Here is a 17,357-nt window from a genome sequence, read left to right on the forward strand (position 1 = left end):
TTAGGTCCAAAAGAAAACTTAAAAGGAAACTGTGGTCCAAAGATATCAAATAAATTCATAACTTTGATACACTATGTCGAACCACTATCCGGATCGAATCCCGAGAGGGGTCTGTGGTCATACAAAATTTTTAGAATTAAAATGTTTAACTTTTAAACCAACACAGATTGTTCGTGAATTTTACAATTTTAACCCCGTTTTTCTCAATAATAACCTTATTGCTCACTTTCTTTTCAAATCAACTCAGCAAACCCCTTAAAACTCCACCGAAAATTTTGTGCCCCATAAACTTTCTTGTTTTCCCAAAGTAGTGGTAAAGAATAATTGTTAGTTTGATAGTCTCACATTGCTCACGAGAGTGTACGGAACCTGGACTATAGGTGTACACTTAAACTTAGTAAGTGGCGAGACATTTTATGGGGGGTCATGGAGCTTTCACCAAGAAAAAAACTCTGTACCAGTGTGAGGTGAGAAAAGCGGAGACAATGTCGTTAATTGTTAAGGCTTGAGGCGTCACACTTAGTTAACTCAAACCATTAGTTTGTCAGATATTATTTCTATCTAACAATTTTAGTTAGTTAATTTGTTAACGACTAAAGTTGGATTATGCTCTTGTCGTATTGTAATCCTTTAGCATAGGCACATAGCTCGTTGTTTTTTTTAGAGAGAGAGAGAGATCAAGAGAGAAAGACACAGAACCAATTTTTTTTTTGTTGAAACAAGACAGAGAACCAATTGGATGTGTACCTTTTAGATATGGAACCTATTAACCGTTCGAAGTGTATCCTACTCTAGTTTAAACCCATTTTCTAGACGTGGAACTCAACAATTCTACAAAAGACTTCGGGTTAATTCCAATTGAACATTTGTAAAGGGTTAAAATGGAATTAACCTAATAAATTGAGTTTAATTGGATTGATTGATTGACCGACCTGTTTCTCACTGAAGTATTTTGGAAAGGTCCTTAAAAGTTAAAATAACACTTGTATCTAATAATGATATGGCTTACCCTACCTAGATTCCAGCACAAAATTGAAGTCTTTAAATCACACTTTTGATCCAATACACTACCTAGATTCCACCCTAAAAAGTCCAAGGAAATCCAACAATAATTCAAGCAAGTGGTTCTCTTTTATAATTATCCATTCCAATTTTTGCCCTAATATAGAGTTTATAAAGTTCTCATATTTTTATACCAAACTTTAGTTATATATTAACACTTGCAAAATGATAACATAAAACCCACCTTTCCCACCTTTCCCACGTTTCCTATGTTGACATTATATATCATTTGAGAAAAGAAAAAAAAGAATAACAAAGTGTGGATAACAACATTTATAGATTGATAGAAAAAAAGACAAAACAGTTATAGTAACAATTCGATTGCTCTGCTCGAAACATATTCCAGCTGAATATCGATCAGGATGAGAAAAAACGAAACTTTTTTCCCATCTAGAATTATTGTCGACGCACATATTCCTACGAGATTCAGCTGGAATATGTCACTTGACATCTCTATTATTTTACTTACAGTAATGGACTATTTATGAATGGAGTCACTTAAATAACTAAAAAATGTACACATAACCCAAAGAAACAAAAATTCAGCTGAGTTGGGATTTGACCCAAACAACTCTATCACTCTGTCACTTTGTCGAAATTAAGTCTCGTCTGAAAATCATTAGGTCATCCTAACGGCGAAATTCATGTCACTCAAAAGCTCCAAAGGGACCAATGTTGGTTAGAATCTATAGAGCCATTAGTATCCTCATAATCATAATCAGGATAGTCTTCTAGATGTGGTAGTGGCAAAAACTCATTGTGATGAAAATCAGAACACTCACCAAAATCTGACATAATACTATTTTCAGACATTGAAACTTCAGATGCTGATAACAAATCCAATAATTCTTTATCCATATAAACCGATTGATCTTTTTTAAACTGGTTTTCATTTTTTGGTTCTTCATTTGCATATTTAGCAGCAGCTGCTTGAATTTCAACTCGACTCAGTGATTCACCACCAGGTATATCCGGTGGGTTATCTGGAAAATTAAATTTAGCTCCTTTCCCACGTAAACAAAAAAGAGCAGCATCAAAAGCCCTAGCTCCTTTTTCGGCCGTATCGTAAGAACCTAACCAAATTCTTTCTCGACTATTTGGTAATCGAATTTCCGATACCCATTTACTCCATTTACGTTTTCTTACACCTCTATATCGAATCGACTCATTATCATGATTAATGGTCTTACTGTTATTACTACTACTATTTTCGGGTGAGGGTTTTTCTGTTGTTGATATTATCATATCATGTGAAGTCATTGTGGGTCTAAGATAAATCAAAAGATTGAAAATCAAATAAATTTGTATGATTATTTGAAGATAACATTTATGAAGGAACATGTTATTTCTGTTAATTATATTTCTATATATATACATATGTAAGATTATATATGAGAAGGTTGAGGATTTATGGCAGATATGGTGTTGGAGGGAGGAAGAAAGTGAGAGAGATTTAGAGAGAGAGAGAGAAAGAGAGAGGGTAGTGAGTCTAAGTGAACGTGTTGATTAATGAAGACCAAGTTATATGTTTTTTTTTGTTTGTGAAGGAATAGTGAAAAAGGGTTGTGTAAATGTTTCACGTGTTATTTGGACTTTATAAGTGGTAGTGAGGAGTGACACAAGATAAATGTACAAATCAAAAAGAAAATCACATAAAGGTCAAAAAAATAAAAAAAAACACATGAAGTGGCCCAAGTGGTTCATTCTAGTATTTTTTAAGACCATTTCTAGATCTTTCAACAACAACAAAAAAAGACCATTTCTAGATAAACCCAACAATGCTAGGGGGTCCAAAAAGGGATGTGATTGAATGAGCTTGAACTCACACCGTGACCGTGTGAGCTCGAGTTTGTGGCTATTGATGGTGAAGAATCAATCTACGCCCTTAAGTTACAACAATCAGGGGCGTGGGTGAGGGGGTGCTGCTGATGCGGTCGCACCGGACCCCCTCACCCTGGCTCCATTTTGAGTAGTGCTAAAGAATCAAACTTGTGTATTTTATATCTGTTTTCAACAACATGATATGCAGCTCAGTTGGGTGAGAACTTGTGCTATGCATCAAGTTTAAACCCTGTCAACAACCTATTTACATTTGTTTTTAAGTCTTACTAGGTTCTAACCTCTATGGGCGCCTCCATATTGGGTTCAAGCAAGATAAAATGCCCACTTTAATGACTTATAAATAGATATTCTAAAGGACACTCTAGCCTCTAATTTCTAGTTTCTAGATGTAGTTTCTATAGTCACGCCATGCTAAGGTTTTCTTGGGTTTGAGTTTCCAATTGTTACTTATAGTCTTCTCTCTCTTCCTCTAATAGGTGTCTATGTCTTTTCTATCAGATATACATATAATTTTATCTTATGCGAAATAATTTTTCTATATCATACTTATCTTATGTGTGTTTGTTTTAATTTGTATTCTTAGACTTGTATTATTACATCTAGTATGGTTTAAATATTTTTAATGAAGTTAATTATATAATTACTGCAGACATTAGTACTTTGTCTTTTGCATAAACATATATTTTTCATGCTATTTTATAAGAAATTTCTTCGGACAAATTTTTAGATATTCATCTATTATATCACACGTAATTTTTTGATTCTCGCGTCATCATAAGAAGGGACCCCGATAAAATTTCGCACCAGGCCCCTAGAATCTCGGTCACGACACTGACAACAATTTATGTCCATAACTTAAAGCATCTCTAATGGAACACTCGAACTCTAAAATTTAGTGTGTCACTTAGGATTTATAGAGATTTTATTAAAAAAATTTCTACAATAGAACGCTCTACTAGACATCTACGATGATGTGGAACATTTATTAATAGAGACTGTCAAGAGAGACACTCTAAAATTGGAGTGTCTCCTTGTGACTCTCTAAACGTCACTTTAAAATTCTAACCAATAGAAATCCTTGTTTTTAACTAATTTTTATCTATTGAATTGAAGATTTACATGTACATTAAGTAGAGGCATTTTAGAGATCTCCAGAGTGAAGCTTCAACGAAGCTTGCTGAACTTTCCTTGAAGCCTCAAAACGAAGCTTCTGTGTTGCAGCTTCAACGAAGCTTTTGTGTTGAAGCTCCAATAAAGATTTTGTGTTGAAGGTCCAACGAAGATTATGTCTTGAAGCTTATGCGTTGAAGCTCCAACGAAGCTTCAAATATAGTTTGGGTTTTCCAAAACTCTAGGGTTTGGAGAACCCCCAAACCCTAGTGGAGATAGAGAGGGGCGAAGAAAAAAGGAAGAAGAAGAACAAGAGATAGATAATTTTAGACGTTAATGTTTTTAAATTTTTTGGAATGTATTTTTTTTTTCCGAATGGTATTTTCAGAAAAAAAATGAATTTTTTTTGTCTATGAAACTAAATCGGACCGGCAGACAATTATGGAGGCTAAAACGGCGGTTGGACAAAATGGGGGGCAAAACGAAATTAACCCTTTTTTATTAATAGATAATTTATCTTTACATGCCCATAATGGCTAAAATTGCTAAAAAAGATTAGACTTTCAAGAGAACTGTTAGTGTATACACATAAATTTATCCAACATATACCCAAATTGTATAGGGAGATTTTATCGACTCTAAATTTTTCTGAAAAATCGATATATTTTAAGAAGTATGATTTCGTGTCTCGAATTTTGACTTGAAGGTGGAAACTAACCTTTTCTTGAAAGCAAAACGTAGATGAAATAGACCAAACTGTTACAAACAGACAGATTGGTTCGGCTTAAAATAAGCTAAAAGCTAGCTTTTAGCTTGTTTTAAGCGCTTATAGAAAATGGTAGGCGTTTGGATGAAATAAGCTGCGGCTTATTTTAAGCCAAAAAAGCCCATTTTTCCAAAAAAGCAGAAGCCAAAATTTTATGGCTTCTGCTTGTTGCTTTTCCAGGAAGCAATTCACGGTGATTTCCCACAACGGCACAACGTGAGTTTACAACTTTTAACACACATATTTGTACGGATAAGACTGCACACGTCTATTACCCGTTCGACTCATTCTCATAGATAGTTAAACTACCGTATTCTCTAATGGTCATTGCAACGTGATCTCACTAGTATTGATGTTCACTTGTTTTGCTTAATACTTCAAATTATTTCTGAATTCAGATTTTGTTAATGTCAACATTTTTTATATATTTTACCTCACGCACAGATTTACTAGATATTTTTTCTGTGGATCAGTGACAATTAACTAACATCAGATATTTCTTAAGGATGAGAGAGCTAATGTTTGAAAAATACAAAGTTCCAACTATGTATTTGGCCTTGCAACAAAAAAAAAAATTTGTATTTGGCCAAAAATGTTGTATGCTCTCACCTCACGCCTACTATGAATATACACTTTTGTAATATATTTAATTTAATGTTTATTATGAACATAAAATTTATTATTAGATAAAACTACATTTAACATATTTTTACCAAACGTCTTGTTGTAGCTTTTGAAGATAAAAAGCCCTTTTTAATATGTCTTACCAAACAACAAAAACTGCTTAATATTAAGCACGTTTTCTTATGGACTTATATAAAAGCTCACAAAATAAGCTACATGTATACCCAAACGAGGCCTAAATGTTAAGAAGTTAACTATTGTTTGACTTATACATCGTTCCTGTATGAGGTGTTAAAGCTAAAGATGCCAACTCGTGGGGGTCTTGATTGGAATTTCTTTGACAATAAGAGATTGTGACATCTAGATGGTGTAGCTCGCCACGAAGCTCCTCAAGTTCATTTTGTACCCTCCACAATGCTTCATCCTAATAGATAGATACTAGAGAGATTAGGTTTTTGGAGTCCCCTTCTAAATCATGAGAATATAAACCATGAAGTTCCCCTAACTCTATCCCAAAATAAGTCCTAAGTTCACTATATAAACCAAGAAGGTGGAAACTAACTTGATAACCACTCCTACTACGGACGAGCTCGCATGGGGCCCGTGGGGGCATGTGCCTCCACGACCCAAATGTGAGCTCCATTATATATAGATTGGTGAGTGTTATAAGAGGAGTGCCCATATAATAGTTTGTCACTTAGGGAACTCGAATTCCAGTCTATTACAATCTTCAAACTCCCGCAATTTCAATTGTAATTTTCTCAAGCCCACATTCAAGTCTAACTCCTACACCTTTAAATTGTAAGTTTCTCAAGCCCACATTCAAGTCTAACTCCTGCACCTTTCAGCTGTAAGTTTCCCAAGCCCACATTCAAGTCTAACTCCAACACACTACTTACGATTTTAACCTCATCTATTAAGTATTAGGGTTTCTTAATTTAATGTTTGCATACAATATTTCTTTTCTCTATTCGGACTGCGACAACTTACTAAACATAAACTTTTAGAGTTTATTCTTATTTGTTATCGATTGCAATCCACTTGTTGTTATGTTTTTAATTTAAACTAAGGTTTTGTTTTCTTTCATTCCCTTTCTCTTTAGATCTCATGTCAATTGTGAAATACCTCGTTTGCTGCAACTCTTTCTAAAATCCAAAACGGTTTTTAAAGGTTTTGTTTTATTTCGTTCCCTTTCACTCTTTAAATTTTAAATGTATTAATTTAGTTTTTTTTTACATCTTAGGGTTTAAATTAATCCTAATTATGCAAAATATTAGATAATAATATTACTAATCAGGTCCGCCACCCTTTGGTGCAACGGTTGGACACCCCTCTTAAGTCCATGAGGTCGTGGGATCGAGTCTCGGTGCAAGCAGTTTGCCATCAAGATTTATCTAATGTAATTTAGGCATTATATAAAGTAAATAATATAATAAATTTGTCCGGCTTTAGGCCTCTTTCATGTAGTCGGGCTTTAGGCCTCTTTCATGTAGTCGGCTTTAGGCCTCTTTCATTACGGTTTAAATTAGGCGGTTATCGTGCTCATCACATGTTCATGATGTAGCAATGCCTTGTAACGACTAACGTAGATTGTAGTCGATTTCTCAAAAAAAAAATATGTTACTATTATTTTTTATTTCATTGTGTACTTGATGCATGAAAGCGTTCGTTATGATAGAATATTCTTTTATGTAGATCGAAATTCCTTCCTACTGCTCCTTGCTCCTTAGAAACTTGGGAGAAAAACCTGCAAAAGGTTCGGAAACAACTCCGGCGCTCAAGACAGTCAGATTATTCTTTACAATGAAATGTTGAATATTGATTGAACCTTTTGAGGGCAAGTTGTGATTACTCACTGAAAGTGATTGTAAGTCATCGTGTCATGTGGAACACGATGGAGAGGGACCTTTTATAGGCTGAATTAAACCGACTGTCATTAGACGGTGTAGATGAGGCGGTTGTGATCCACCGTTTGGGGATTTCTCACTGTTCGTGGTTAGGGTTTCCCTTATAGTTTATCTCGTATCTTGGATAAATAGAAGTTCCTAAGTTCAAGGATACTTTGTAGATATCCTGCCCAGGTAATAAATCTTCTAGGAGATGTTTCTTCCTTTGAGACTCTAGAAGCCCAAGCTTGCTTAAACACTTAAGATCTATAACCAACTGGGATCTTTTAGGGAGGTTCTGCGATTGAGTCGGTAAGCCTGCGGCACGCTTCTGCCTCCTCAGTTTAGGGCGTGAGGCATCGTCCTAGCTTAGGTAGACCCCCTCATTCCTTTGGAGATTTCAGGGATGATCTGATCGTGATGTAGGCGAAACAGGGTTGATACTGATGATGCATAAATTATCCAGACGTTGACTGACGTCAAAGAGTCAAGCACGGACCTGAAGTCCAACGGGTCAACTAGGCTTAAGGAAAACATAACGGCTAAACCCCTAACACTTCGCTACCCACACCCCTAACTAGGAGGTCAGCTCAACATCGTTGTTTCGCCCTCGGCATAGACGGAAATCTCCAAAGAAATGAGGGGCATCCACATAAGCTAGGACATTGTCTCGCACCCTAAATTGGGAGGGCAAGAATGGGCTGCAGGTTTACCGACTAAATCTCGGAATCTCCTTAAAGATCTCAGTCGGTCACAAATCTTGAGTGTTTAAGCAAGTTTGGGCTTCAAGAGTCCCAAGGGAGGAAATATATCCCAGAAGATCTATTTCCTCGACAGGATATCTACGAAGGATCCTTGAACTTAGGAACTTCTATTTATCCTAGATATGAGATAACTACAAAGGGAACTCTAACCTCGAACAGTAACTTCCCTAAACGGTGGATCATCACTGTCCAATCTCGGCTGTCTACTCACAGTCGGTCTACCTAAGCTTTCTTCACCCACTCGACTCACTGACACACAACATGAGTTCAGGACCTAACACACACACTCGATTTCTCCAACCATAAAGGTCTTCCCATTACTAAAGAGTTCTCATAACTCGCCCCCTAAAGGATCAATCGATATTCATTATTTTACTGCAAAGAGCAACTTGACTGTCTTGAGCGTCTGAGCGGTAACTCTTTGCAGGTTTTTCTCCCACGAACCAAGGAGCATGAGCAAGGAACCAGCGCCGGAGTAGGAATCTAGAACCGCAGTCAATCTAACAGAATATTTAACCTTACGGACGTTGTCAGGCATCTAGTCTCTTTGTTTCATGCTGATATAGCGGAAAGTCATTTTTTGACATCAGCAGATAGATCTGAGCTGATCCAGGCCGACCTCTCAGTTTTGGGCGTAGGTGGTGGAGCGTTGCAGGTTCAGCAGTCCTGCTGTCTTAAGCCGTGTTGACCCGTTTGACTTCTGGTCTATTCTTGACTTCTTGACGTCAGTCAACGTCTGGATATTTTGTGCATCATCACTTATGATTCTCATTCATAGGTAGCAAAAATAGAGATCCACAATTCTTATATGTTTCCATGCAAAACTCTAAACTTGTTTTTTTTACTTACATGACATGGTTATTTTTGTAAAGAAATAATTAATTATTTTGAGAATATATAAAGACTTCGTTTCTTTGTTTCAAATTCAAATATTGATAAGTTTTCAGTTGACTTTTGCATTAGAGAAGATTTTCAACAAACCACTCCAAAATCTTACGCGACACTTTATGTTTATAGGATTAATTTTTTTTTGGGGGAAATTGACTACGGTGTAGTATAGTCATTACAATGACATTGATACATCAAAGATGTGATAAGCATGATAACCGCCAAATTTTAATAATAACAGACTTAAAGGCCAACTACATTATTTATATATCCTAATAACCTTACTTTAATAAACCAAGGACTCCACATCCTCTGCGAACGAACCCGAGACCTTCAGATATATTTGAAGTTTATGTCGACATTTTAAATCACTTGGGCAACCAAATGTTAACTCTAGTAGTTTTGCATTGCTCTTACTGAAGAGTCGTATTCACCACACATAAAACTTGGTCAACTAGAAGAGAAGGAAGATGGTAGAATGTCACATCAAAATCTAAGGGTACGACAATGTTTCTTAATTCCCTTGTAGATAACCAACGGCTGAAATATTGGCAGCCAAACTATGCTGGTCCACCATGAGTCTAGCTGGAGAGTGGCGATTGACTTAGCCTAACCGCTCAACTACCCAAAGGGTTGTATTCAATGAAGCCAAATATGAGGCATTGCGGTTCACTTTAAGACTCAAATACCCCGAGCGTTGCCAGAAATTTACGGAACCAATGGAGTATATATTAAGAGCTTTCTTCCAATTGTCCATCACTCTTTGGTGAAGTAGTTGGGCACCCATCTTAAGCCCATGAGATCGTGGGATCGAGTCTCTGTGGAAGTAGTTTGCTATCAAGATTTATTTCATATAATTTGGACTGTAAATAATGTAATAATTTGTCGGGCTTTTAGGCCTCCTTGTTGTTGGACTTTAAGCATCTTTCATCCATGGTTTAAAATTAGACGGTTATCGTGCTTATAACATCTTCACGATTAATGCCTTGTAACGAGTAACGTAAATCGTAGTTGAATTCTCAAAAAAAAAAACTTTTGTCCAATTCACATGTTTGTTTATTTGTTGCAACTTTGTCCAATTCACATTTTGTGCTAAACTTCAACAGGGTTTTTTTGAATTGTAAATGCGGCAAATAAAAGAATTATTTTACACATGAAGTAATTAACACAAGTCTGAAATAATTTATGAGTTACAATTATATTACATCATTGATGAATCCAAGCTCAACTAGTAACGTTTTTTTAAGATTCACTTAACATTATCTCAAATTAAACTTCCCTAATTTGTATATGTTTTTTTAAAATTAGAATTTCAACTTCATCTTCTCACAAAAACTAAAATTAAGGTATGTAGAGGTAGACGAAGAAAAAGAGAAACACAAATTACATAAAGAGATTTGGGAGAGAAGATAAGACCATGCGAGAGAGATAAATTGAAGAAATGGAAAGAGAAAAAGATAGAGCAAAAATAAAGTACGGAGATCTTGTTTTTGCAAAAATATAGTTTTGCATAAAAAATAAAAATTGCGAATAGATTATATATGCAACTTGGGAGGCCTTAACGTATTAGCTAATTAGAAAATTAGAGTAATAAAACAAAATTTAAACACAAGTAGACTAGAGATTGAAAATTGAGCTAAAGGGCAAAACTATTCTTTTTTTTTTTTGTTGAACAAAGGGCAAAACTATTCAACAAAAAAATCTAACATGCATGCAGAGTTGGGATCTTACAAAAAGAAAACGATTTAATGCTACTAAGGGGTGTAATACACACAACTTACCAAGCTGAACTACTAGAACTCTTTTGTCTAGTTTAGAAACGTTTGATATTAGTTAGGTTGTAACATGCACACATATTTTCTTAAATCTAAATTAGACTCTTTGTCGTGGGGGACGGTGCGGGTGCACAGCCCGCACACCTCACCACGCGCACTGAGTGGCATAGCTATATATATATATATATATATATATATATATATATATATATGTTTCCTTATCTCTTTACTCATTATGATTAAGGGATAAAAAAAATCCTTGCCACGGTTGTTCGCCAAGCTTTGCTTCTTCTACACTTTCATTCTCCTGTCTTTCCTTTTTTTATTAAAAATTTCCTTTACTTTTTATCTCTAATCTCAATTCTGTCGGTACCACATCAAAGTTTATCATGTATAATATCATCTGAAACCAAATAACAAAAACTTCAAACCAAGTTTAACCGATGACAAATTGATTCCTAACTTTCAAACTCAGGGAAGTTAAAAAATATCAGAAAAATTATCAAAACTTTCGCGGTTATTCTTATTGGATTTTTATAGTAAGTTATCACTTACTCTGTCTTCTCTCTCTAATTTTTTCACAATAAAATTAAGGTACATTCTTATGGATCAAAATTTCTCACATATCCTAGAATTTCCGTTAGATTACATGAACATTCTAAAATTCTAGTTATCAAGTGTCAAATGAAGATTCTCTTTCTTAGACTTCATTTGACACCTAATGCTACACTTAGGTGGACTACTATGCCATGATATCTAGTTGTTCTCAGTACGTTTTATACAACTCACGATTTAACTTTGATCTATCATTTTATAGTACTTCGACCATCAAACCTAAAAATAAAATAATTGAATCTTGTAGTACCACATTTCGTTTTCCCCAACCATCAAAAGTAAATATGTACCAATTCTCAAAGAAGAAAAAGGACAAAAAAGTCATTTTCATGTTTTTCCATAAATGTAAAACCATCCAATTTTTTCAAATTCATGAATGAGATAACCAATTAATCAAGAGTTTCATTCATACCAGTCTCAACTACACACAACTAATTCTGATATACTCATTAACTCTCTCCCACCCACCATCTCCTTCAAATACAACACCACCCCATGATTATTCCTCATCAATCCATTGTCAATTCTCTCTCTAGTTCCCATATTCAATGGCTAATGATGAACAAGCACTTCTCTCAACAGAGATTGTGAACCGTGGGATTGAATCATCTGGTCCAGATGCAGGTTCTTTAACTTTCTCAGTTAGGGTTAGAAGAAGATTACCTGATTTTGTCCAATCAGTTAACCTAAAATATGTGAAATTAGGTTACCATTATCTTATTAATCATGCTATATATCTTGCTACTATACCTGTTTTGGTATTGGTTTTTAGTGCTGAAGTTGGAAGTATTACTAGAGAAGAATTATGGAGGAAATTATGGGAAGATACTCGTTATGATCTTGCTACTCTTCTTGCTTTCTTTGGCGTTCTTGTTTTTACACTCTCTGTTTATTTTATGTCAAAACCTAAACCAATTTATCTCATCGATTTCGCTTGTTATCGACCGTCCGATGATCTTAAGGTATGTCCATCTATTCTCGTGTGACAGTGATTCTGTTTAATTTGTTTGTATATGTTTGGAGAGTACGTTCTGGAATAGTTTTACATGAAAAATATAGTATAACTTTCTCAGTCTAAAAAATGGATATCTAACACAAAAATATTTTTTGAGTTATCTGTATATACAACCCTTTCACATAAGAGGACCGCCTGTAGGTTGAACCTGTAAGCAACCCATTCACAACCCTCAGCTCCATTCAAAATGAAAGTTGACCGGTCCGGTCTGCACACCTAATATTGCTCAATCGAATATGATGTGACGATTTACAGACGAGACTAAAATACAGGACATCTCTTCTGCTAACAAGAGAATGACCAGGGTGAATCATGTTTTGGGCCGGACCCGGATCTACTTGTTACAATAATAGCCCTGTGATTAATCAACGAGATAAGGTAGAAGTGGTAGGTAATTACTAATTAGTGTTGAGGCAGAAGATTACAAACTTTGTGTGCTACAAGGTAGAAGTGGTAGGTAATTACTAATTAGTGTTGAGGCAGAAGATTACAAACTTTTTGTGATATTAAAATTATATATGCAGGAATTGGTATTAGATGTCAAAAATTCTAAATGACCGTCAACATTTAGTTGTTCAAGTGGTGGATAATGTTGACATAAACTCCAAAATCCTGGAAGTCCCAAGTTCGATTTTGAAAAGAAGCGGATTTCATAGTTTATTGAACTTGAGTTATTAAAGGTACTAAAGTAATTTAGTTGGGCTTTAGGCCCGTGGTTTAGTTTGCTTTAGTCCGTTGTTTAGTTGGACTTTAGGTCGTTGTTTAGTTGGGCTTTAGGCCCGTTTCAGTAAGAGATTAAATTTGACGGTTATCGTACTTATCACATCTCATTAATGTATTAATGTCATTGTAATGACTATCGTAGTCATTATCTTAAAAAAAAAAACTAAATGGGCCGTCTTATTGGGCCGATCCCAGGTCAAACGGGAGTTGACCACTTGTAATATTCTGTTAACATAGTTAATCTAATGTAATATTATGTTAAATTGTTTTTTTTTTTTTTTGGAAGTCGACTACGATCTACGTATGTCGTTACATTTGGCATTGATACATCAAAGATGTGATACGCTCAATAACTGCCCACTCAAACTGAAACAAAACCGGGCCTATAGCCCAACATGACAATGGCCTAAAGCCCAACTACATTATTTACACCCTAATAATCCCAAATCAAATAACCAAAGATTCCACCTTCTCTGGGATTCGAACCTGAGACCTCCAGGGATTTCTGGAGTTTATGTCAACACCTTGAAACCACTTGGGCTACCAACTGTTGACTTATGTTAAATTGTTAATCGAGCATATACATAGGAAAATAATGATTGGCTCAAAAGAGTGTGCACATGGCCGGATTGTTGATATGAGCATATGGATTGCCTCACTAGTAGAAAACATGCACGCAATGTCAGCAGTCGGATCATTCCTTGGAACATGATTTCCTGGACATGTAAGAGCATCTCTAGTGGGACACTCTAGGACAACTCTATAAATCCTAAGTGTCCCCTTCCGATTTCAACAAAAAAAATGTCTCTTTCGTGCTTAGCCATATAGAGACACTCTAATAAAAACCTTCTCTAATGTGAACACTCTAAGGCCATGTTTGGCGCGCGGGAATGAAATGTCATTTCCGGGAATCCCATTCCCGTAATGCGATTCCCGGGAATCAGATTATTTTGGTTTAATGTTTGGTTCAACCAGGAATAAGAATTCCATTCCCGATGGATTCCTAACTTGTTGTTTGGTTTGTGTAGGAAGGGGAATGTAAATTTTTACGAAAGTCCTGTTATATCCTTTACTTAAACTACATAAATTATAGGTCAACTTTGTTATATATATGTTAATTAGTATTATATATTCAAATTTATATATATGAAATAGTAACGTAATACACCAATTTAAGTTGTATATAAAGATTTATTTAAAATAAATAAGGTCTTGACTAATTTTTTTAAATGTTATGAGATCGATTTTTAATGAACAAAGAGCAAGAGAGAAGAAAAAAAACTAGAGATATGGAGAGAGAGAGAGAGAGAGAAGAGGGAGAGAGTTATGTTCGAGCGAGGGGGTGGGAGAGAGAGAGTGTGTGTGTTGCTATGGTGGTGGTTGAAACCCTAGGTTTTTAATTTTTTAGTAAAAATATTATGAGAATGACGATTTTAATATTAGTCATTCTAATATTTTATCAAGGATTATTTTGTCCAGAAATATTAAATCAAATCATTCCCGGGAATGGGAATCACAAACCCACCCCCTCCCTGGGTTTGCTATTACCCCATTTGGAGGGAATTTCATTCCTTCAGGAATAGGAATACCCCTGTATTCCCGCGAGCCAAACAGTAGTCGGGAATGTGATTCCCAGGAATCACATTCCATTCCCACGCGATTCCCGCGTGCCAAACATGGCCTAAAGGTCATAATTTTAGATTAAATGAATGAGGTGGCATTAAGAGAAACCAATTAGACACTCTAAAATAAATGCATTCACCTTAAATAGAGTGTCTAACAAAGTGTCTCGTTGTAGACAATTTTATAACAAAAATTCTAAAAAATCGTATGTGGCACTCTAAGTGTTGGAATTTGAGTGTCCCATTGGATATGCTCCAACAACTCTAAACTTCCAAAGCAATCTCCCATACGTATTGCTTTCTGGCATTTCTCGAAATATATATACGTTTATGAAAGTAGTTTACAAGATCTCAATCATCTAAGATTAGTATTTTATAAGTAGTTGATGTTCTAAAATTAATATGTACATTAAAGATCAATGGATCAATTTCAGAATAATCAGCTCCTACAAATATCTTGAACAAGTGTATCCTTGTGTTAACATAAATATGCTTCCGATTTTCAGGTTTCCAAGGAAGAATTCATCGAACAAGCTCGAAAGTCTGGCAAATTTGACGAGGAAAGCCTCGCATTCCAACACCGAATTCTACAATCGTCGGGTATTGGAGATGAGACCTATATTCCTAAGGTAGTAATGTCATCTGAAAATTGTTCAACCATGAAAGAAGGTAGAGCAGAAGCTTCAACAGTCATATTTGGTGCCCTAGATGAACTATTTGAAAAATGTAGAATTCGTCCCAAAGATGTGGGAATCTTAGTAGTAAATTGCAGTCTTTTCAATCCAACACCATCATTGTCGGCAATGATTGTGAATCATTACAAAATGAGAGGGAATATTCTTAGTTTCAATCTAGGTGGAATGGGTTGTAGTGCTGGAATTATTGGGTTGGATTTAGCCCGTGATATGCTTCAAGCTAACCCTAACAATTTGGCAGTTGTTGTTAGTACTGAAATGGTTGCATTTAATTGGTATCCGGGTCGAAACCGATCAATGCTTATACCTAATTGTTATTTTCGTATGGGGTGTTCGGCTGTTCTTTTATCGAACAAAAGACGTGATTTTGGACGCGCGAAATATAGTCTTGAACATGTTGTTCGTACTCATAAAGGTGCTGATGATCGAAGTTTCAGGTTAGTATTACTGTTTATTACTAGTGTTGTTAAAGAGGTTGTGCCGGTCTGGCCCGAAATGAAACGGTCCAAGCCGGGTTACTGGCCAAGCCTAAGCAACCCGGGCTGGAATAGTCTTGGGCCGGGCCCGGGTTGGTGATACTCATAGCCAGATGGTTTTTGTTTTCGGGTAATTCTGGGTTTTTTTCACTTTAAAAGCTAGCTCAAGAGGTCAAACTTTTTACTGAATTAAATACCTCAGTAATTTCTTTTAACATCTAAAACACTGGTTTCAAATAATGACAGGTCTGTATATCAAGAAGAAGATGAGCAAAGATTTAAGGGCTTAAAGATAAGCAGAGATCTTATGGAAGTAGGTGGTGATGCTCTTAAAACCAACATCACGACACTCGGCCCACTGGTTCTACCGCTCTCCGAACAACTCATATTTTTCGCTACACTTCTTCGGAAAAACTTATTTGGTGGAAAAGAATCGTCAAAACCATATATTCCTGATTACAAACTAGCATTTGAACATTTTTGTGTTCATGCTGCAAGTAAGAGTGTTCTTGATGAGCTTCAAAGGAACTTAGAATTAAGTGACAAAAACATAGAACCGTCACGGATGACTCTTCACCGATTTGGGAACACTTCAAGTAGTAGTATTTGGTATGAATTAGCTTATCTTGAAGCTAAGGAGAGAGTTAAAAGAGGCGATCGAGTTTGGCAATTAGGGTTTGGATCAGGGTTTAAGTGTAACAGTGTCGTCTGGCGATCACTACGTAAAGTTAAGAAGCCAACACGGAATAACCCATGGCTCGACTGCCTTGATCAATATCCAGTAACGCTCTAAAATGGTCGATCCGAGAGATTGTTATGTTCCAAGACAGAAGATAATTATTAACCTTTATGTGTGTGGTTGTGGTTATGGTTATGGTTATGGTTATTACTTGATTAGAAGTGAAGTATTTAAGTGTTGCTGATATGTTTACGTAAGAATTACGAACACCTTTACTGTTTGTCTTAGTAGTATTTAATTTTGGTTGTTATTATCATGTATAATTGTTTGTTCTTCATACCGAAAATGAAATTCAGATCTTAAATTGGTGCTGCTAATAAAAACTTTAGATTGTTTGATCACAAACATTACAAATGTCCACCAATTTATATACGAAATCGACTATTTATTATAAGACTTTATACCCCCCCTTAATAGAGCAAGAAGTGTTTGCTTGAGTCATTTCTTATTTGGGTTAATCTAAATACTGTTCCATTGATTTGCTGGAGCTGGAAGGGATTGATTATGATTTCCTATGCATCATCTTCCAACAAGGGGCTTAGGTTAAATGTGAGAAAACAATATTCCAGTTGCCTCATGTATTATTTATCTTCTTAGTCTTGCTTGTAAATTAGGCATGGAGAAGGCGTTTGATCATGTCAATCGGAAGGCTATAGACGACTTGTTCCATAAGCTAGGTTTTGATTGACATTGAGACAGCGGAATGCGTTTGTACTCGCATTTCCATATTGGTTGACGGTGAAGCGAATATATAT

General features: G+C 35.7%; 1 protein-coding gene across 1 annotated transcript; it reads left to right on the forward strand.

The window, feature by feature from the left end:
• Nucleotides 1–11,703: 11,703 nt before the first annotated feature.
• LOC147539314 (3-ketoacyl-CoA synthase 10-like) lies at nt 11,704–16,947 on the forward strand. Its single transcript, XM_086644056.1, has 3 exons — nt 11,704–12,294; nt 15,199–15,824; nt 16,110–16,947. Exons 1-3 carry the CDS (start codon nt 11,881–11,883, stop codon nt 16,654–16,656), a joined length of 1,587 nt encoding a protein of 528 aa, XP_086500182.1. The 5' UTR covers nt 11,704–11,880; the 3' UTR covers nt 16,657–16,947.
• Nucleotides 16,948–17,357: the final 410 nt, after the last annotated feature.

Source organism: Eschscholzia californica, unplaced genomic scaffold (genome assembly GCF_041429995.1).
Source record: "Eschscholzia californica isolate CP2 unplaced genomic scaffold, dmEscCali1.0.p SCAF_5, whole genome shotgun sequence".
Classification (NCBI taxonomy): Eukaryota; Viridiplantae; Streptophyta; class Magnoliopsida; order Ranunculales; family Papaveraceae; genus Eschscholzia; species Eschscholzia californica.

What these genes read in the sequence shown, in the direction of transcription:
- LOC147539314 (XM_086644056.1), top strand. Translation starts at nt 11,881, where the DNA reads ATGGCTAATGATGAACAAGCACTTCTCTCAACAGAGATTGTGAACCGT. An exon ending in GACCGTCCGATGATCTTAAG is followed by an intron (nt 12,295 to 15,198) that starts GTATGTCCATCT and finishes TCCGATTTTCAG; the next exon opens with GTTTCCAAGGAAGAATTCAT. An exon ending in GCTGATGATCGAAGTTTCAG is followed by an intron (nt 15,825 to 16,109) that starts GTTAGTATTACT and finishes AAATAATGACAG; the next exon opens with GTCTGTATATCAAGAAGAAG.